Here is a 23,707-nt window from a genome sequence, read left to right as displayed (position 1 = left end):
ATGAAATGTTGAGCTAGTGAAAAAGATCAAATATTCTGATGACTGTGCTCCCCTCCTGGGTCCCCACTCACCAGATAGGAATAGTGTATGTGCCTGTATAAGGTAGATGATGTCTGTGCTCAGAATTTGCCTTGGAATTTGGATGTCTGCTGGCCTCCTCCCAATAGTCAAGATCTCTCATGCCGCGTACACACGATCATTTTTCGGCATGAAGAAAACGTAGTTTTTTAAAAACGTCATTCAAAATGATCGTGTGTGTGGGCTACACATAATTTTTCAGGTTCTGAAAAACGACAAAAAAAAAATTCGAACATGCTGCATTTTTAATCGTTGTTTTAAACTATGTTGTTTTTCGGGTTGTAAAAAATTATCGTGTGTGGGCTAAAACGACGTAAAATACCCGCGCATGTTTAGAAGCAAGTTATGAGAGGGGAGCGCTCGTTTGGGTAAAACTACCGTTCATAATGGAGTAAGCAACATTCATCACGCTGTAACAGACAAAGAAGCGCAAATCGTCTTTTACTAACACGGAATCGGCTATCCCCTTTATAGTGCCGTCGTACGTGTTGTACGTCACCGCGCTTTGCTAGATAATTTTTTTAAAACGATGGTGTGTAGGCAACGTCGTTTTAATGATGAAGTTGGGAAAACTTTTTGTTTTTTGGACATGCTGAAAAATGATTGTGTGTACGCGGCATCAGGCTCACTCAATCAGCAACAATCCATAAAGAGACAAATCCAACAAAGACGGAGGAGAGAGCAAAATAGTGTAATACTGCTGATTATTTTGATTTGATTTTTTTTAATCATTGCATCAAAAAAAAGGTAAATCATGCAGAGAAGTTGTCGCAGAAAGTCACCTGAATATTTGAACTTTTTCACTAGCTCAACGTTTCATATATTTTTATGGACTTTATTGATTACGGTTATTTTGCACCATATTGGTATTGAGCACGTTTGTTTATATTGTAATTGATAGGAGCAGCGCTAATTTAGATTCTTGTGTCATCATTCAGATTTAACCATTTAAACGCCTCTAGCAGAATACCTTTTGAACCAAATTTATGATGAAATTTGACTTTTTTATATCTTCTTTATTGGATATGTTTTGTAAAAAAAAAATGTATTTTTATTTATATTGCAAATGCCACCAAAATAAAGCTCTATTTATGTGAAAAAAAATTATACACATTTTGTTTGGACAAATATCCATTCACAGATATCTGAGACTAATGGCGCATACACACGATAATTTTTCGGCATGAAAAAAACGACGTTTTTAAAAACGTCATTTAAAATGATCGTGTGTGGGCTTCACATCGTTTTTCGGCTTCTGAAAAAAGAAAAAAAAAATTCGAACATGCTGCATTTTTTAACATTGTTTTAAAAAAAAAATGTTTTTCGGGTTGTAAAAAATGATCGTGTGTGGGCTAAAACTACGTTTTAACCACTTAAGGACTGCCTCCTGCACATTTACGTCGGCAGAATGGCACGGCTGGGCACATGCACGTTCAGGTACATCCTGTGCTAGTACCCAGCCGTGGGTCGCGGGGGCGCGCCCTGGTCTGAAGCTCTGTGACCCGTGGACCCGATCGCCGCTGGAGTCCTGCGATCGGTCCCCGGAGCTGAAGAACGGGGAGAGCTGTGTGTAAACACGGCTTCCCCGTTCTTCACTGTGGCCGAGGCATCGATCGTGTGATCCCTTTTATAGGGATACACAATCGATGACGTCAGACCTACAGCCACACCCCCCTACAGTTGTAAACACACATGAGGTCACACATAACCCCATCAGCGCCCCTGTGGTTAACTCCCAAACTGCAACTTTCATTTTCACAGTAAACAATGCATTTTAAATGCATTTTTTGCTGTGAAAATGACAATGGTCCCAAAAATGTGTAAAAATTGTCCGAAGTGTCCGCCATAATGTCGCTTTTACGAAAAAGATCGCTGCCATTAGTAGTAAAAAAAAGAATAAAAATGCAATAAAACTATCCCCTATTTTGTAAACGCTATACATTTTGCGCAAACCAACCGATAAACGCTTATTGCGATTTTTTTTTTTACCAAAAATATGTAGAATACGTATCGGCCTAAAAAAAATGTATATCTTTTTGGGGGATATTTATTATAGCAAAAAGTAAAAAATATTTTTTTTTTCAAAATTGTCGCGCTATTTTTGTTTATAGCGCAAAAAATAAAAACCGCAGAGGTGATCAAATACCACCAAAAGAAAGCTCTATTTGTGGGGAAAAAAAAACTCCAAATTTGTTTGGGAGCCACGTCGCACGACCGCGACGCAGTGCCGAAACGCAAAAACTGGCCGGGTCCTTTAGCTGCCTAAAGGTCCAGGTCTTAAGTGGTTAAACCCGCGCATGCTCAGAAGCAAGTTATGAGACGGGAGCGCTCGTTCAGGTAAAACTACCGTTCATAATGGAGTAAGCACATTCATCACGATGTAACAGACAGAAAAGCGCGAATTGTCTTTTACTAACACGGAATCAGCTAAAGCAGCCCAAAGGCGAATAGAACTTCCCCTTTAGAGTGCCGTCGTACGTGTTGTACGTCACCGCACTTTTTTTCATCATTTTATAAAAACGATGGTGTGTGGGCAAACTTTTTGTTTTGTTTTTCATGCCGAAAAATGATCGTGTGTACGCGGCATAAGGAGACTGAAGGTCCCATTTGCCAAAGCGGCAGAGGGCTGTCTAGTTCTCATTAATTGTGGTGATATCACCACACTTCTAGTCCATTGATACTTCCTGTAATCAAAAGTCCATAACACTGACCTTGGATCCAATGCATTGCAAACTCAAAATGCAAAACATTAATAAATGTCACATTTTTGTTTAATGCATGTGGTGAAATGTGCCTTTTAATCTTAAAGTATAACAGACTGTTTATCTGATGAAAAATGATATATGTCGCATATTAACACATTTTCTTTCTATGGATAACTAAGCAATATGCTTCCCACATTTACATTTTGAACTCCAAATGTATCGTTCCTGACACATTTTCCAGGACAATCCAATGAGTGAAGGCAGGAATTGTTTTAAAGTGGTAATAAACCTTTATATAGATCAAAATTCATACAGGATATCCACGCTAAAACATCAATTACAAATGAGCAGCCGCTTAAGCAATCTGTGACACCAAATGCAAGAATTGTGTTAAATATATGAAGCAGCGCTTAAAAATTGAACTCAATATTGTGAAAACACAATGAATCAATGTAATGACATCAAACTTATTACACGTTTTCCACCTAAAAAGTGTGATGTTATTATATTGATTTATTTTTGTGTTTTCATAATATTGAATTACATTTTTTAGAGCTGCTTCATATATAAGCCCACTGAAATGACAAGCCTCACGTGATAAACTATGATGACACAAATCCTCCAACATGAGGTGTATCTCCTGAAGCTGAAGAAATCTCTCCTTCATAGTCCTCCATTTCCATACACAGAGCAGATCATACTTCTAAGGAGGCAGTGGGTGGGAATCTGGAGGAATGGACAACCCGCTTTCCCCTACATTACCATTCTGGGAAACATGCACATCATCAGTTCACTGAAGTTGTCAGTCACCTCCAATGAGAGGAGGGGGGGGGGCAGACCTGGTGTTGGATAAAACAGTCAGGAGTGACATGGACATATACAGGAGGAAGACAGGGAGGCCCAGGGTCCAGGCTAGGTGCTTTGGGTCAAAGAAAGTATGCTTTATATGAAGCTATGCTTTGTTCATTTTGCATTTCAGGGGCTTACAACCACTTTAATCAGCCTGTCATATTTTGCTTTGTTAAAGCAGAAATGGGTGGACCTAAATGAAATGGGTGGACACATTCAGCTGGTGGTGGAGGCAAGAGATTATGCAGTTAGTAAGTGCTGACATCATGTGAGACAATGGCTGTTAAAGCTGAGAGAGGTGGTGAATTTCAGACCAGAGTTGCCCTCCGTACCAAAAAGTTAGATATAATTATAGTGAAACATTAGCGGTCTTGGAGATGTTTGGATTGTACATTTCTACAATATGCAGTCATAATCATTATTAGCTAGCTGACTCTTCTCTATAAGCACACATCATCCAGTTTTCTTATAAAGAAAAACATCCAAGCCTGGCTACATTATGCAAAAACCTACATCAAGCATGTCAAAAGCATGTGGGAAAATGTGTTCTGGTCTGACGAGCCCAAGATAAAAAAGAAAATTTTGCGATAATTCTAAAAAGTACCACCAAAAAAACACCATGCCCACGGTGAAGCGTGGTGGTGACGGCATTATTCTTTGTGGCTATTTTTCATTAACTGGAACTGGGGCTTTACATGTCTGTAAACTATGTGCTCAATTCCAGTTTGCCAGCAGAAAATCCAAGCCCTCAGCATTTCATACACAATGGGCCAGATCCACAAAGAGCCGGCGTAACATAAAATGCCTTAAAATTTCTACCTAAGAGCCCGATCCACAAAGCACTTACCTAGAAATTTTCGCTGTGTAACTTAAATTCCGCCGGCGCAAGGCGTTCCTCTTCAAATGGGGGCGATTCCCATTTAAATTAGGCGCGCTCCTGCGCCGGCCGTACTGCGCATGCTTGTGACGTCATTTTCCCGACGTGCATAGCGCGAATTTACGTTACGCCGAGCTTTGTGGATTGCGTCGGGTCAATAAAGTTGCGTCGGGGAAAAAAAAGATACGGCGGGAAAAAATGTTTAAAACAAAAAAAAAACGCATTGCTGGACAGAAGGGTCTACTTTTACAAGGTGTAAACAGTTTACACTTTGTAAAAGCAGCCCTAATTTTACACATGCAACTTAATACTTACGGAGAAAAAACGAAGCGTAAAAGCTTCGTGGATCTCCGTAAGTGCTAATTGGCGGAGTGGCGGATGCGGTACTGCATCCTAAGATCCGGCAGTGTAAGTCTCTTACACATGCCGGATCTTCTGTCTATCTCTTGGAAACTGATTCTGTGGATCAGTTCCAAAGATAGAAACAGGGATACGACGGCGTATCCCTTTTGAGGATCTGGCCCAATGAACTTTACAGCTAAATCGGGAGTTGTGCGCCAAGGACAAACCCTTTTCTGTACACCAGAAAGTGCTCTAGCTTGGGTAGAAGCTCTGCTGCATTCAACAAGGTCTTCTGCTTGACTTCCAACCATAGTGAATTGTCATATTGAAGTCCTATACGGTGCATGAGTATCTGCAATATGGTGCCACTGTTATGCCTTCTTGTACTTGGTTGAAAAAAAAAAAAAAAAGATAAACGATTTCCTCAAGACAGAATGGGAAAAGAACAAACGAACAAAAAAAAAAATCTATGATGGGTGAACTTGAATTAAGTTAAGATGGAGCTGTCGGTGCATTCATGTATGAAGATCAGATGTAAAAACCTGACTGAGCACAACCTCAAATGTACACACTGTGTGCTGTATACATAAGTAAATGTAAAAGGTCCTAGTGATCTGACACATAAGAATGTAGAAAATCGTTTTATTTGACACAAATATCTAAACAATACAAAACCCACTATCTCATAAAATCATAATTTGCCAATTAATAAAAAAACACACACAACCATGGTGGCTGCAGGAAACTTGTAACAACCTCTCCCCAAAAAAAAGAAAGAAAGAGAGAAACAAAAGAAAAACAAAGGTATTGACACACGTTTATAAACGTATGTGCCCCAATGGGGGGTACAGTCTATATCGACTAGATAAAAAAAACACAGAACATTGCCTCCTTCGTATTGTAAAGTGGTAATGTGTAGCTCATAGCTGAATATTACTGAAGATTCCTTAAAGGGGATTCTTTGGTAAGATATGTTCCAGGACTGGTTTGAAATTACATGTTATTTAAAGTCCATTAAGAGATCTTCTCATGGATATGCAGAAGTCCAGACCACATGTGGACAATGTCGCCCCTGTGTGGCCAACAATGTGATAAATTCTTTGGGCTGTGATGTAGAATCAATCTAGCTAAGGGTGATATGATGGGCCACTACATGTGGTTAGTAACCTGTAGAGTCCATAAGGGTATCCCATAGGATCAGTCCTTATATCTACAGCCTGGAATGAGAGTGAAACCGTGGCTTATACAATGAGCATCAGGTACAACTGGAAAACTGTAAATCACTATTCACAGCGCTGTCCCTATCATGCTGCCACAAACACAATATATACCTCCAATGGAAAAAATAATTTTGTGCAAACCAAATGTTCCAATGCAGTCCGAAAAAATGTAAACGCTCACAAAAAATAATAATGATGGTTATATATCTGTCTTGCAAAGTGTCATTGTGCTTCAAGTGCTCCAAGATATGACTTCTTGGGGTGCAGAGGCATCCCTAGGGGGGGGCAGAGGGGGCCCTGACCCCCCTAACATCATGCTGTTTTTTTTTTTTTTTGCAATTTTTGTATTTTGCTTCCCGAGAGGGAGAGCGTCCCCCGTAAGCTCTGCGGGGAATTCCTCCCCCTCCCTGTGCTCGCCGACACTGCATAATGCGAGCGCTAACACAACCAGATATTCTAGCCTGGGCCTTGTTTAAGTGTGTGCACTGCAGACTGCAGTACACTGTAATCACTGAACTACATTATCTCCATCCCTTCTGTCCCCCCCGATCTGTCTCCCTCCCCCTCTCCTGTTCTTTCAAAACATTCACAATTTACTTTCACTTTCAGTTAGGCAGATAATATACGGTGCAAATTTATTTCCTGCATCCACAGATTGCAGGAAAGAAACTTGCATGATTCCCCCATCAACAGACAGTGGTGACAGGGGAATATCCCTCCTGCCCAGCAATTATATTCTCCCGACAAACAGTGATTATCACCAGTGGCTATACAGCAACCACTAGTGATAATTATAAGAGAATCTGCTCATTAATGGTTCAAATCTCAGCCAGTTTCTGCTGAACCAGCTGAGATTTAAACTGTCTATAGCTGGTCTTAGCTCTTAGGCAGCCCATACATTGATTAGCACTGTGGAGTGTCTGCTTCCTGGCGGGATTGGGCTTGTGGGATTTCAAACACACCCAAGCCCATCTCTATTGGTTGTAGACAGTTGAGCTCCCTGCAGGTTGCTTAGCAGCAGTGGACCCTTCTTTGGCATGCTGATCGGGATGCAATCCAGGTGATGCTCTTAGTCAAATCCTAGTCATAAATATCAGTGATTTTATTGATCAAAGCCCACACTTTACAGGCATAGAGCCCACATGGCTGCTGATCATACGGTTGATTATATTTATGTGGTTGTACTCTTGATGCTAATAAATACTCTGTTTATTAGATCTGTCTGGGAGCATCACCTGGATCACATGCCGATCAGCATGTCAACAGAGAAGGTTATACAGCATTACTGCTGCTAGGTGACCAGCTGGGGGCTCGGCTCTCTATAACCAATAGTGCCAGCCTTCCCCTGCATGCACCCATAATGTCACCAGCACTAGATCCTAATAGAATGCCGCCGCTGCCAAGGAGACAGATGCCAGACCAGCTCTGTAAATAGCAGGGACAGGACAGCTGGGGAACCCTAGAGTGGCAGAACACCAGGGCCCGGTGGCAAGACAACCTTTGCAACCCTGATAGTTCTCCCACTGCTTTGGACCCTTATATTTTCTTGGTGTACTGGTGACATATCTCTTGTTTTCTGCCACCCTGGAGGGCCCCAGTATAGTAGGAAGGGAGCTCACTGCAGAACATGTGAAAGGGCCCATAGTGGGATCATAGTAAAGGGCCCCAGGATATATATATATATATATATATATATATATATATATATAATTGCATTTTATAGTTGGCCCCCCTACTTTTGTCCCTGCCCCCCATGTGCCCCCCCTAAATATGAAAGCTGGAGACGCCACTGTTGGGGTGCTCTAATATAAAGTGCTTCTGTGCTGCTATTTCACAGTGTGACATGCATTGCTCTGTGCCCACAGTGTCACTCACCAGATTTTTTTGACTTTGTGCTTTTCAGCAAAGGTCTCCTAGGCTTGTAGATATTCCCCTCCCGAGTCTGTGCAGAATGATACACAGTACCTCCCATTCACCGCTCCACCAGCAATCCCCTCCACTCCCTTGGCCTCCACTCCTCTTGCCACATCCACCATGTATAGGAATAGAAGGGGGGAGCTTGCATAGTATAAAACCAATTTTATTAAAATAAAAACATTCCACTAATACATTACACGTGTTTAAAGATAAACATGCAGTAAAACCAGGAAACATTCCACAGACCAGAAATGATGTCACAGTGTAGTCCTGCCAAACCTGTTTTGCCAGCAAATCAGGCGTCTTCAGGGAAAAACGGGTTTACACTATGTTCTTATTCATGGTAAATGTGGTATGAGAAGTTGAGGCCAAGGGACTGGATAAGATTGCTGGTGGAGTGGTGAAGGAGAGGTGCTGTGTATCATCCTGCAAATACCCGGAAGGGGAAAATCCACAAGCCTGGGAGACTTTGTTGCTGAAAACATTTTTTGGACTGCATTGGGACATTTGTTTAGCAGTTTTTTTGCACAATATATTTTGTCTATTCGAGGTATATATTGTGTTTGTGGCAGCATGATGGGGACAGCGGTGTGAATAGTGATTTACAGTTCTAACAATTGCCTATAATTCTTAGTGTGGGCATTTGATGAGCAGCTAGCAGTCCCAGAGTAAAGATCATGTTCTTAAAGTGACAGCGATGTGGTTAAGTTATCAATCAACAACTGGAAAACTCCCAGGGAGGGATATCCTTGTCATCACATATGGTACTCTTGTAGTTTGTAGCAAGGCTACTGTCCTCCCTTTGTTGGCAACTAAATAACACGGGAGAACTCCTTCAACTGTGTAAAATGTGGTTGTGCTCGGTGTGGGAGCCATCCGTATAAATCAAAGAGAAAAAAGCACTCAAGTCAAGAAAATGTACTTAACCATCCATATGGATGGTCTTTGGCCACCTTGCTTGTGCTTTAAATAAAGAGGGTATTGTTGTATAGCTTAGAGCTGCCTTAATATCTTTACTTTTTGTCTTTGGTAATGTTCTCCACTGTAGGATATAATTCTGGGATGAAGCCCGCTTGGTTCTGGTTTAGTAGGGCAGGGGAGTGCGACATTTAGTCTCTAGTTGTCTCTGGGATATATTTGTGATTTTTATTTTTTCTATGTCCTGTTGTGTGTGTGTGCTGTGCACTCTCCCCCTTGGACTGCGACCCTATGAGGAACCCTGGTGACGCAATAGGATCTTAGTTTCTATTTATATATTTAAATCTTTATGTCTGCTGTAACGTTTCATTCTTGGAATATTAGGTTAAATGGACTAAAACAGTTCAGCACTGGCCACACATGCGCGCACACACATAAAAAAAAATAAAAAATCTACATATGATGTAATCTTTCCTCTAAGTGATAAAGGTATTTGAAATTTCAAACAACATTTTTTTGATCATAAATCTTGAGTCAATTAATATAACCTAACCGTGTATACAAATAATTTATGTAAAAAGCATTAAGAACATATTTGTGTGAATTCAACCATAAATAACTTTCACCACTCCACTTTGGGAGCAAGCAGGCATGAATGCCCCCATAGCAAGCAGCTTACTATGGGGGCACTCGGCAAGGGTGAGGGTCATAGAGGATTAGGGCTGCTCTGTGCAAAACCACTGCACAGAGCAGGTAAGTATGACATGTTTTTTTAAATAAAAATGTTTTCTTTACAATCACTTTAAGGAAGGGGACCTAATTTCAGGAGTGAGGAGCACATTTTGAACAGACAGGACAAATAATACAAGAGGTGTGAAGAAGGCAATAAATGTATGTAAATTTGAAGAATCATGCTTGAACTGGGGTGGGGACCTTCAACACCGTCTGTACTTCACTTTAAAATGCTGTTTTGACATCTCTAAGCTGGTAATTTGACAACAATTCACATGTTTAGCCATGTAAGAGCTGGTTCACACTGCGGCGGCACAACTTCGGGGGCGACTCTGCAAGTCCTGCATTAAGGTGTCTGTGCTACATGTGTGATTTATAAGGCCTCATGCACGCAGGGTGTTTTTACAGCTGCTGTACCCATTCACCCAAAAAAAGTGTCAAATAAAAAAGTACACATGTTTTTGACAAAGTAATTAAAGCAGCTCTGGCGTCTCCTCTCCTTCTGATTTCTTCTCCCTCTGCCTATTTATTCATCCTTTGGTTATTCTCCCTCCACCAGTTCTCTCTCCGCTGTCTCCTCCTGCTGCTGGTTCTCCCTCTGTTCTTCTTCCGATGCTCTTGCCCACTTCAACGCCGGGTCCACTATGTGCGGTTACTTATATAGCCTTGGGGCGGGGCCACTCATTGACGTCACCGGGTGCCCCCTTGTGCACAGTCTCATCATGCCCCAGGTAGTGATGTCACAAGGGGCAGGGCCTACTGATGACGTCACTGGGTGGCCCCGTCCCATGGCTATATAAGGAATGGCACATGGTGGACCCAGCATTACAGCAGGAGAGAGTGTTAGGAGAACATCGGAAGAAGAACAGAGAGAGGAGACCCGGAAGAGGGAGAAGATGGCAGAGAGAGGGGAAATGGCAGCAGGAGAAGACAGGGCAGAGAGGAGAACCGGCAACAGGAGAAGACATCAGAGAGGGGAGAACTGGCGGCAGGAAAAGACAGCGGAGAGAGGAGAACCAGTGGCAGGAGAAGACAGGGGAGAGAGGAGATCCGGCGGCAGGAGACCTTAGCGGAGGAAGAAGATCCAGAGGATGAAGACATTGCCGGAGGGAGAAGAAATCAGAAGAAGAGATGCCGGAGCTGCTTTAATAAATTACTATCAAAAACCTGTGTACTGTTTTTATTTTTCACACTTTTTTTGGGTGAATGGGTAGGGGTGCAATAATGTACCCCATACTCATTCATACAGGGAGTTTTGGGGGCCAGGATCTGGAAGGCTCCCTTGTTAAATGGGACTTCCAGATTCCGATATGCCCCCTGCCCACAGATCCCGACAACCAACGGCCCGGGTTGCCGGGAAGAGGCCCTTGTCACCTGCCCCAAAGCACCCACCCGACCTAGCTCGCCCCCCCCCCCCCCTCTTCTTCCTGACCTGCCGGGCTGCATGCTCTGATAAGTTCTTGTACGGATTTTGGGGGGGATCCCACAACAATTTTTTGGGGGGTTCCCCTTAAAAATCCATATCAGAAGGGTGTGGTATGCTCTTGGAGGGGGGGGGGGGTGTTACCAGTGTGTGTTTGTTTTTTGTTTTTTTGCCAAGGGTTCCTCTTGAAGATCCTTAGGGCACAAGCCGCACTGCAAGTCGGATTCTCATGATATGACTTGTAGTGCAACTTCTGTTCAAATCAATGAGTTCCATTAATTTTGAATAGAGGCAGAGAAACACTGCTAAAAGCTAGCTTGGCTAAACGTGCAATAACACCTATGCAAAACACTACTAAAAGCACATTTTTACAGCTGCTTTTTGCCTGGCGTTGGTAGTGGCTTTGCAGCAAATGTTTTCTAACTCCCTGTGTGCATGAAGCCTTAATGCTAAGGTATCTTTCTGACATTGCATCTGAGGAAGTGGCTTGAAGACGTTACAAATTGTCTTCAGCTTTACAGAACAAGTCCGGCTGTATCATCATGTGAACCTTCACTGACAAATTCACTGTGCCGAAAAAAACAAACCTAGGAGTGTTTGCTTTCCAAAATGTGGCCATTTTGTGAGCGTTTTCACCAACCCGGTGCTCCAGGGTCTCCACAAATATGTAGTGTTACACAGGAAATTACAGCAGTAATTTATGTCCCCAGAAAGCCAGAAGGTGTTCCTTGGATTTCGGGCACCTCTAGGTGTCTAGGCTATGAAAAAGTCTCATACATGGTATCCTGCATACTTGGAAGTGAAAAATGTGTTTTGGTGTGTAAATTTAAGTATGCCTATGGTGTGTATGTGTGTGAGTGAGAAAAAACTTGTGAAAATGACAGTGGGTAAGTAGTAGTACTTGCGCCTTGCAACACTGGGGTCATTGGTTCAAATCCCAACCATGACACTACCTGCCTGGAGTTTGCATGTTCTCCCTGCGTCTGCATGGGTTTCCTCTGGGTACTGCAGTTTCCTCCCACACTCCAAAGACATGCTGGTAGCTTAATTGGTTCCTAAATTCCCCCTAGTAGGTATGTGTATGTATGAATGTGAGTTAGGAACCTTCGATTGTGAGCTCCTTGTGGTAAGGAAGGGGACTGATGTGAATGTACAATATATATGTGTAAAGCACAGTGTAAATTGATTATGCTATATATGTACCTGTAATAAAAAGAATTCTGTGGCAAAAAATTACAACTTCAAAAAATTCACCATGTGTCTTACTAAATACTTTGAACTGTCTGCTTTCCAAAAAGGGGGTCATTTTGGGGGTACTTGTGCTGTCCTGCCATTTTAGGGCCTCAAGAATTGAAATGGGCAGGATTGATACATTTTTAAATACCGTAGTTTGTAGACTCTATAACTTTCATGCAGACTAACTAATATACAATAATGTCTTTGTTTTTGTTTTTTTGCAAAAAAAAAAATAGCAGAATACAATATTGACCTAAATTTATGGTAAAAGATTATTTGCAACGTTTTATAGCGGAATCTAAGAAAAAACATTTCTTTTTGAAAATAATTGGTATTTTTGTGCATTTTTATATAGCAAAAAAGTTAAAAAAAATACTAAAGAAAGCTCTATCTGTCTCAAATTATGCAACATTTATTTGGGTACAGTGTTGGATGATTGAGTAATTGTCATTCAAAGCGTGACAGTGCTGAAATCTGAAAAATGGTCTAAGCAGGAAGGGGGTGAAACTGTCCAGTCTTGAAGTGGTCAAATATCTATAGAGTTTCCCTGGTGGTGTCTGTGGGCTCCCTAACAGATGTCAACAGCTGTTGATCGAGTCAACCCACCCATGTCGGTCCATAATATAATTTTGGAGTAGGTTCTGAAGTAATGCTGCACCAATATCTAACCAGCTTGTTTCTTCTGTTACAGCTGGACATTTGGTCGAAGTCCAACTATCAGGTCTTTCAAAAGGTAAGATCAACCTAATTTCCTATTATGCAATATTGTAAATACTGTGCCTACAAAAGGTCTGTTATTGCTCTTGTATCACCAACCAACGTGTACAACCAACCTAATGGTTAAAGAACATCATTGCTCGCCCTTGCTGCTCCGCAGAGACCTGTCCAAATAATTAAAGCAGATTTACTTTGCTATGTCAGGTAGCGCTAAGACAAACATTGTAGAATTAACCTAAATAATCCTTTGTCAATGCAACTTTGATTTTGTTAATTAAAGTGCTAGAGATAGCGATTTAACTCTTTCTTTGGCATGTCTTATTTTCCTACTTCATTTTTTCACTTGACTTCTTTAGTTTAAATTTCAAAGATTAAACCCTTTTTTCTTTTTGTAGCTCTTGCAATATAACTTACCCCAGTTGAGTAACGCAAGGCTGGGTTCACACTTGTATGACAAACGCTCCGACGTTGGGAGCTCATGACGCATGACATGTGCAAATCAATGGTTCCCTATGAGAGCCGTCTTAACTTGTCGGACAGAAGCCAGTTCGACTTTGAAAATGCTCCCTGTACTACTTTGGTCCGACTTCAGTGATATTCAATGGGCTGAAGTAGGGCCAAAGTAGGATCCTTGTCATTTTATCTTGTTCATTCAAGTTAAATGGAAGTAGGACCAATGTAGGACAGATGTTGCATGGCAAAGAAGGATGACGGTGGTACAACAGTCCTGTCATACCAGTGTGAACCTGACCTAAAGAGTAACTATGAGCAAGGAAAAAAAAAAGACAGGCATAGACCGTGCAGGCTACCACTTGCATTAACGTAACTTAGCTTTATTTCCTGGCACTTTGTGAAATACTATCTCGGCATTGAAGTGAAAGGCACATTTAAAAAATGTCCTCAATCAGAAATCACCACCCTCAATCAGTTTAGAGGTGAAGCACTTTACCATTAATATTATCAATACATAATTTCTCTTCTATTATGCTCAGCATGGCATGGGTCAGGGGTGCGACTAAAATCTGAATATCCTTTTGACATTGCTGAAGCTTTATCACTCCCTCCCCTCAGGTAATGCAGAACAGAGCACACCTATCTTCATTGACATCTTTAATGAAGGGCAAAAGGGACAGCTAACCAGGCCCAATCATTATTGCAGGACCCAAAGCAGCTGCCCCTTGACCCCCTTTTGCCTGCAAATTGGGGGCCCGGGACCTCCACTGACGCTCTGACCCTGCCCCATGCAGCCTTTCTATGGTTGGGAGGTGACTGCTGCACTAGTAGCTAGGATAGGAATAGGAGCGGCAGCACTGAGTGCCCCCGCAACCAGATAGAATGGTGACAGGTAAATTCTTGTCCCCAATGTCATTATGTCCAATAGACTGCCTCTGGATTGATTCCTGGTCTGTGCCAGTTACAACACATAATGAAGACACACTGCTTGATGGTCTTTAATTGGTCTTTAAAGGGGTTGTAAAGGTAAATGTTTTTTCACCTTAATGCACCTTAAGTCCCGTGTTCACCCCCGTCGTCCTCGTTTTCGAGCCTGGCCGTTGATTGGCTACACTGGATGGATTGAAAGCAGCACAGCCATAGGCTCGCACTGCTGTCAATCACATCCAGTGACACGGTGCGCCGGGGGCGAGGCCGAGTGATACAGTGAGCTGCAATAGCCACCTGCTGTATCACGGGAGCACGCCCACAGGAACTCAACACCAAAGCTTGCTCGCATGAATGTGTTACATTCTTGTGTGAAGAAGCCGAGACAGCCACCGAGGGACCCCAGAAGACCAAGTTCGGGGACACTATAAACTAAAAAAAAAATTATAACTTTACAACCCCTTTTAAATGTTGCTGATGACATGTGTAATCGCTCTGAATGTGGGTAATCCAATTGGCAGTCAAGGTATTTCACAGCAGAAGAACACTACTATCTATTGTCATCTCAGATGTCCAATCCATATTTTATCCTAAAGTGGTTGTAAATTCTATACATGAAGGTAAAAACCTTTAGCCTGGGTTCACACATTAGCAGTGCAGGAAACCGCTTGTGATTTGGACAGGAATTGCACCACATTCTTGTTCAAATCACATGCGATTCTTTGTTGTGCTGCTTAAATCACGCCACACCTGCATGAAAAAAGGTGCAGGCAGTTTATTGCCTCGCTGGAGTTGGATCCCATTGGTGTTGACACCGATTCAGGCAATCGCACAGCTTTTACAACCTGTTTTTGGGGTGTCAATTACTTAACATTGACACCCACAGCAGATTGCATGAACACAGTGCAATTTGGATGCGCTGTTAGAAGCGCACAGGATTCACTGTGTTTCCCCCCTCCAAATTTGAACCCCATCTCGATCCAATGCTGTACTCGGGAGCCTCCGTTTTCTCAAATCGTTCTCTTATTGAAACATAGCTTCAAAAGCCAATCACAGTCAGTGAGGAGGGAGCAGGGGTGGCGGGCCGGAGCCACACTCTGTGTGTCCTATTAACACACAGAGCCAGCTTGGGAGTGAGCATGCACAATTGCTGCTTGCTCTGCGGGCGCTCGGTAAAGAAGGGGACAGAAACACTGGCGGGAAACCAAAGAGGAGGAGGATCGGGGCTACTCTATGCAAAACCATTGCACAAAGCATGCAAGTATGATGTGTTTATTTTTAATAAAAAAATACAACTTTTGGAACAACTTTTAACTAAGCCTTTTTTGCATCCATAAGGAAGTCATGTCAGTCTATTGGTCTCATTGACATGAAATCTGTTACATAAGTCTCTAGATGTGTTATCACCACTTAAAGTATAAGTTCACCTTTTTAAAGAAACAATAAATAGACATATTTTTGCAGGTACAAAATTGTGCATTTATTATCTTTTTTTATTCAGAGCCTGCGATCAACTGATCACGGGTGCGATGCAGGACTCCTACAGACTGTCAGTGTATGGCGCTGTCTGCTCGTACATACCGCAAGCAAGACAGTTACTGAATGCCAAGAAGCATCATGAACTGATAAAGTGTTGGAGTGGAGATAGAAATTGCATGGGGGCAAGAAAATATTTGCCCAGGGTCCAATTAATATTTAAGATGCCTCTGTCTGCTGTCAATCAAAGTCAGTTAGCCAATGAGGAGAGAGGGGGGTAATACTTGGGGACAGATTGACCTGGGGGGTGTTATGCTGGGGAATAGACTGAACAGTGGGGGGGGGGGATTATACTGGGGCACAGATTGACCGGAGCGGGGGAAGATTATACTGGGGGACAGACTGACCTTGAATTTTTTGTTTTTAGGTGTACAAGCACTTTTATTCAGCAGCATATTTTTTACATTGTTATATTTTTGTAACAAGAAGGCTTTTTTACCCTACAAATGCTTTGAGGTTGGATGGACATATTGGGGGAAATTTGCTAAAACTGGTGCACTCAGAATCTAGTTCAGCTGTCCATGGTAGCCAATCTGCTTTTAACTTCAGCTTGTTCAATTAAGCTTTGGCAATAAAACCTGGAAGCTGATTGGTTTCTATGCATAGTTGCACCAGGTTTTGCACTCTCCAGTTTTAGTAAATTACCCCCCATTATGTTCTTTCTAGGGAGTGCTGGTTTATCAGTGGTGGTCACCATCATGACTAAAGCTATGCTTGCTGGCAAAGTATACCCAACCTCCTTTCCCCCATGTGTTGCATGTTCATCACCGTGTTGACACCTGCAATAATTTCATCTACCTGGTTTCACTAGGCTGGATAAATCATTCTCTTAGTGGCGCTAGACAAGAAGGAAACCAACGTGAACAGAGAACACTTTAATTATGAAAATTAAAATTGTTGTACTGTATATTATACCGTCAACTTTTTAAATTTGTCTAAATATCACATTTAAAGCAAGAAAATGCATTATTTGGTGCCCTCTTTTTGACATTATAGCACATTAAATCTTAAATAGCAGCTCTTACTATGGATGAGGAACTGGTCTCATAGCTACTAATTTTAAGCTTCACATTACTGAACACCCTCTGGAGTGATCATGAACTTCATACCAGGGAGCAGAGCCATGCCTCTACGCCTTCCCTTTGTATGCTGCAAGTCTAAATCTAACTGGCATTGTCTGTTAACAATAGAGTCAGGATAAAAGGGAGAGTTTGATTCTCAAAGGGGAGCTGGCACAATAGAGGATGAATAGGGTTCCCCGTTGACCACAGATAGGCATATTTCAGTTCTCTTTCTATTTTTTTGTTTCTTGGCATTTAAACTTTCCCAGTAAATGGGCTGTTTAGAGTGTGTTCTGTAGCTCCGGCCAGCCTCCCTGATCGCCTTTGGGCACAAAGGGTTCTGGAAGAGATATGCCCTGTTCTGATGGAACTCCAGGTAGCCAGGAGAAGGATAAATAAATGACGGCGAGTAGTAAACACAACAGTCAGTGGCACGCAGAGCTTTAAAAACGCTAAACAAAAGCTCTGAATGCACCATTGGGAAGTTGGCATGATTAAGTCTATCTGTTCCACATTAACTATTTCACAGTCATTTCATTAGGCTGATAAAAGCCCAACATCTAGCAGTGAGTTACACATACCCCTATGTCTTAATTAAACGTTAAGTGCACTTTAGATGACCAGCTATCCACCACCACACCAGCTTATTTACAACTATAAATGTAATAAGGTGTCATACCTTACATGTTTAAAAACAACACTTTTTACTGTATGGTGTGGCAAGAGCTAAGCAACGCTGTATCCTGGCCTAGGCCAACAAGGCCCAGGCCTAGGGCAGCACTTTGCGGGGGGGGCAGCACGGAAAGAGTCCCCCCGGCTTGCGCTACACTGTTAGTGTAGCGCCAGTCTTATGGGGCGCACTGGGCTAAGAGGCAAACTAGTCTAGTCTAGCAACCCAATAAAGCGGTCGCACTGCTTCCGGTATGCGGGTGGCCGCCATTTTGCAACTGTGGGGGTGGGAGGGTGCTGCTTCTAATTTTGACTGTCCTATCATCCTGGACCACAAACCTTCCTCACGGTGCTATACATTTTCTGCTGCACCATTGGCATGGTTATATCTTCTTCGTCCTCTCCATAAAATTATCAGAAATTTGTGCTTAAAGTATAACTATAGATAACCCTTTTTTTTTTTTTCATTTTGTATAGGGTAAGGAATGGTTATAGCCCCTGTCAGTTTATTTTTTACCATCCCTATCCCATTGCAGAGATTTCCCTTCACTTCCTGCCCCATAAACAAACAGGATGTGAAAGGAAATCTATGCAAATTAAGGGAATACATTATGAACAACATTTGTCAAGTCATAGAATGCACTGGGAATTTTTTTGTTCAAATATTTTAGAAAATCTGCTGGTGTATTGTTTCGAATGCCAGGACTGGAGGAAAGTTCTTTGATAAGTTCATCTTCTAACCAGTGATACCTTCTCCATTCCTCACCAATCCATTTGCGTGCTGGAGCCCTTAAAAAATTGCTGGTACTTTAGGGTAAGGGGAGCATTTAACTCGCTTCCTCCCACTATGTAATGTTTGATACCTGAGCAGCCAATCACCAGGTCTGAGTGATGTCACATGATGGCAGCGGGTGAAGCCAATCGCCCCATGTATGCTCCAACACAGACTGACCTGGGGCTTAGGAAGGCTTATAGCAGGCAGAAAGAGTGGTGGACAAGCATATGAAAAGTAAAAATCATCAGGGGGGGGGGGGCTGGGGGGGTAGTGGTCTGTTATAAGCAAAATTGTTTCTGTTTATAGTATTTTATATGTACATGTAGCAGCCATATTTGCTCATTACATATGCAGGCTCTGCTCCCTGCTTTGCAGTGCTACATAGTGGTTTTGCTTTAGTGCTCCTTCTTATAGTGCAGGACTATGAGTTGGCCGACCTATTACAAACCGTGCACATCTTAAGTGGCTAATATGTTATTTCTGCTGTTACAGGATGGTTATTAGACAAATTCAAATCTTAAAGCTTCTCTATAAACATGCAAACATCTTTAAGACGATGACAAAACTAGGCATATGGAAATATATAAAAAAACACATAAATTGCTTTAAAGGCAAGTATAGAATGCTTTCGCTTGTAGTTCCTTTACGCTTATTTGTTTCGATTTTATGCAGGAGCTTTTGGGTTTACAGTGCCTCCGAACATGCAGTCGCTTTCCTTCTAAGCTGTCACTTTCTGTTCTGGTAACCATTTCCACGTTCAATAGGGAACTCTTCTTCAGGACAACTGTCCAAGGGGGATATCCCCTTACTTTGGAGAGCATTCCTATCACTTCCTGTTGTGTCTCCAAGACAGGAACCCAATAGGAACACAAAAACGATTAAAACTTGTGTTTTAGATAGATTTGTGTGTGCACCATCCAATGGCTGTCAGTCAGAACAATGCGTAAAATCTGGCATATAAATTTAGATTATATGTAGAAATAAGGGAATATAAACCTTAATGCACAAGATTAGGAGGTTTACATAAAATAAATCGTATTCACGTTTAAAAAAAAAAAAAAAAATGATTCCCCAGTTTTAAGAAATAATTAAATCAGAATATTTTCTATTGCTCACCTTTTCCTGAAGGCTTGCTATTTTTTTCCTTGTTGCTGTAATCAATCAAACACAAAAAAGAAAATATTAAGATCTCCACAGAGACCCCTTAGTGCAAATTTTGCTCGTCCCACAGACTGGCCTGTTTCCTGTGGCCAGGTAAATGAATGTGAGATGTGACTGGGTAAGGCCGCAGGGCAGAAGCGCCCCCCTGCTGTACAGAAGAGGTGCTCTGGGGCCGTTGCAGAGACAGTGTTAGCTGCGTAATGTATGAAAATGTATTCTCATCAATATTATGCAAGTAAGCTAAAGTGCCAGACGATGAATGCATTCATGAGGCCCATAGATCGGCCTATTGATAATACGTGCTCAAGGTGAGAGAGGGCACAACTTCATGGTCATTCACAAAGCCGTCCCCCATCTTTCTTCCCAGAAGCCTTCAAATGAGACTAATAGGGTCGGAATGTTACAACCAAATCGTATTTATCAGTTCTCCTTTGTGCAGTGCGATCAATACCCTTCGTACAGTCAACATGAAGAAGCATATGTCACATTATCATCATGTCCGGGCGGACGTACATTAGCAAACATCAATAGCTAAAAGGCAAGTTGCACTTCAGTACAACGGTTCACTGTGTTCTGCAACTTTGTAGGTAATAAGGGTTGAATGTTACACTTGTCACACTTACTCAGACCTCAAAGGAAAATTTTAGTCTTGGTTTTATTTTTTATATGTAATAAAGATCAGCTTGATGTAAAAATATAACCTCTGTGCTAACGTGTTAGTGTGGGGAAGACGACTAATTTAAATAGTAACGTGTTATTTTGCCCTGAATAGGAAATGTGTCTGGAAAACTGCTTTAACAACAAATTTTCTATTTCGAACAATAAATAAGCTGTGCTCCCTGAGTTTCTTACCTACCCCTTGAAGCATAACTGCATCCCGTGCAATGTTTACTTCTCCTTGGGCAGAAATCGAATTTAGCATTGGTCATGCCTGTGTACTTGGCCCTTGTAGACTTTTACCAGGCTGTCCCGGATAGCAGTAGATTTCTCACTGAGCTACTTCATCAATAGGACATCACAAAACATAACGATCTTCTCAGGTGTGTGTTTTTTGGTCTCCTCTTTCTTTTAATAACCAGCAATATTTTTTGGACTTCTGCACTGAGATGATTGAGCAGTCATCAGCTCACTAAGAAATTCACACACTGCCATTTAGAATTTGAAAATAATTAAAACCTTGGTACTACACCATTCTAGTTCTAATTTGCACCCTGAGCAAGACTTATGGATGATCAGAATAGTTATCAACATTGAAAACAACCAAAATGTTGCATTTTGTGGCCAAAAGTTTATGGACACCCCTCCAAATTATTGAGTTCAGGTGTTTCATCGAAGGATAGTGTTAAAGAGAAGTTCAGTTTTTTTGTCTAGGTGGATGCAGCATCAGTCCCCCGCCGGCACTAAGACTGAAAACTGAGCAGACAAACACCAGTGGTCGCTCGGTTCTCAGAGCTCAGTGAGCAGAGAACTGGTGACTGTCAGTAACTGCTGTCTGCTCTGACTTAAGCCCTGTACACACGATCGGTCCATCCAATGAAACCGGTCTGATGGACCGTTTTCATCGGTTAACCGATGAAGCTGACTGATGGTCAGTTGTGCCTACACACCATCAGTTAAAAAAAACGATTGTGTCAGAATGTGGTGACGTAAAACACAACGAGGTGCTGAAAAAAACGAAGTTCAATGCTTCCAAGCATGAGTCGACTTGATTCTGAGCATGCGTGAATTTTTAACCGATGGACGTGCCTACAAGCGATCGTTTTTTTTTCTATCGGTTAGGTATCCATCGGTTAAATTTTAAACAAGATTGCCTTTTTTAACCTATGGATAAATAACCGATGGGGCCTACACACGATCGGTTTGGTCCGATGAAAACGGTCCATCAGACCGTTCTCATCAGTTTGACCGATCGTGTTTGACCGCGGCATTAGAGTAACTCCATTCTTGTTGAGAGAAAAAAAATTCCCCTGTGGGTGATCTATGTACATTGCAAGGATTTTAACAAACTTTGCTGCAGGTTCCTAACTTTTGTTATTCTGGAGAAATCCCTGTGTGTTTGTCTGTGTCCATTTGTAAAGTGTGACTTATGGGAATGGTTTCGTAACCTGCTGCACTTGCAGGGCTCTGAGAAAAATTGTAGGGTCTGCATCCCTTTAAATGTGATTTCCTATTGGGAGTATCTCACAAAAAAAAATTTATTGCAGGGAATGCCAGAAATCTGACTAGTATCTTAGTGCAGACTTCTGGGACGATCAGTGAGCCAATCACAAACGCAAGAAATTATGTTTCAGGTAGCCATATTGCATTGAATTTTACAGAAAATTACAGTGCTGCAGATCGAAAAGGAAAGGTCATTTTTAATAGCATTCAATTACAATATGTCTCACATTTGTATATACAGTGGAACCTCAGATTACGAGCATAATCCGTTCTAGGAGAATGTTTGTAATCCTAAGTACTCGCATATCAAAGCGAGTTTCCCCATTGAAGTCAATGGAAACGAAAATAATTTGTTCCACATCGACTTCAATGGCATGCAATACCGCATGCGGCCAGAGGCAGGGGGTGCCAGAGAGCCTCTGAAACAGCCGGAAAGGCCTTAAAACAGCTCGGCTGACCTCGGCAAACCTCTGGAACGGAGTATTTGCAAGTCTTTTCGAACGGCTCCGACCGGCTCCAGTGCCGCCCCACCTCAGGCCAAACGCGTTATCTGCACACCGCTTTGGCCTGAATCCTGCTAGTTTTGCGAGACAACACTCGCAAACAGAGTTAGGATTTTCAAAATACAGTGCTCGTATTGCGAAATGCTCGTTAACCGCGTTACTGGCAATCCGAGGTTCCATTGTATTATATTATTATTTTTTATTTGCAATTTTTTTCCTCAAAAGTGGAGTTACCCTTTAAATATGCTTTAAATCTCTGTAGCCTTAGACTAAAATATCCCTGCATCTTAGCCCTTAAATAGCTCTTCGCTCATTTTGCTGAGACCAACAATTGGAGTTTTACCTGCAGCACTACCAGAATGTCAACACTGAATGGAGTTTGTCACAGGGAGGTCTATTTGCAGTTCAAAAAGGAAAAAACCCTTTAAGTGTGACCTCAGACTAAAATATACACCCAATTTCATATGGAAACTCAAGTGACCGAGCACAAATCATATGGTGGAATGAAGAGGTCATACTTTATCCGCAGGACCTTTGCAACAGCCGCACAGATTACTGACACATGGCACTGCCTACAGAAGCATTTTTTCTTTCTTGGAAATGTTTCCAGAAATTTGGGAGCGCAATTTATTTTGGCCCACAGCAACGTCAAACGACAAGCAAGAGAATTCAAGAACATGTCTTTCTTAAGACAACGTCTGACGATGGTGATGATAGACCTGTTTCTCACTTTCTTGTTCTCATTGATCTGTATCTTTTCCTGTAAGCTGTCGGCAATGTACCACCCACTTCTCCTTTCTGCCCAGTGCGCATTTCTCTTGCCAACTACCTTCTTTCTACTTTTCCCATCACTCTCTCGCTCTTTTTTTTATTTTTGAAAGCACCAGCGTCCCAGTATTTCTCGGCCTTCCATCCAGCATTGATCTCACACTGTTTTTCTTGGTCATGTTTGTTCGGATAAAGGCTGTCTTTCCAATTGACAGCACTGATGCCTGCAGGCTTGTTTTTTGCCAGATGTGTAGTTACACGCTTTAGATGTGTCAAATTATTTTCGGGGAATGTGGGAATATTCCACGGGGCGGCTGTCTGCGTCTGCCTGTTATCGGCTTTTAAAAGCGCAAATGGAAACAATCCGTTTTCTCTGGTAAATCATCTTATACAAAAAAAGGAAAAAATAATGTCTTCCTACCATCTTGGCACAGCTTCTTGTTTTTCATTAGTCCGTTCATAATTAGTCCCAATCAGAGATTAGACAAGCTGGATACTGCAGGCGTTTTATCCTTTTGTTTGTGGGGTGAAAGCCACACTTTTTCTGTGGTATTGTTTTAATCCAATCTTTATTTAGGAAGTGCATAGTTTTATAAGGTATATGACTTCTTTCTAAAGAAAGCCAATTGTAAACAAACTTCTGTAAGGTATTACAGTAGGTCAGAAGTCCGTACTTTTTA

The 23,707-nt window shown here is 41.9% G+C and overlaps 1 protein-coding gene across 1 annotated transcript in view; it reads left to right on the top strand.

Annotated features, from left to right (window-relative positions):
• The window catches only part of MED27 (mediator complex subunit 27), a 377,771-nt gene that overhangs the window by 340,813 nt on the left and 13,251 nt on the right, over nucleotides 1-23,707 (top strand). Inside the window, exon 6 of the mRNA XM_040324410.1 lies at nucleotides 12,989-13,030. Coding sequence (XP_040180344.1) covers nucleotides 12,989-13,030 — 42 coding nt within the window. The remainder of the gene's footprint in view (nucleotides 1-12,988; nucleotides 13,031-23,707) is intronic.

The sequence above is a fragment of the Rana temporaria genome, chromosome 9, assembly GCF_905171775.1.
Source record: "Rana temporaria chromosome 9, aRanTem1.1, whole genome shotgun sequence".
NCBI classification, from domain to species: Eukaryota; Metazoa; Chordata; class Amphibia; order Anura; family Ranidae; genus Rana; species Rana temporaria.
The sequence above is the reverse complement of the archived record's forward strand: the minus strand, read 5'-3'. Positions and strand labels throughout refer to the sequence as shown.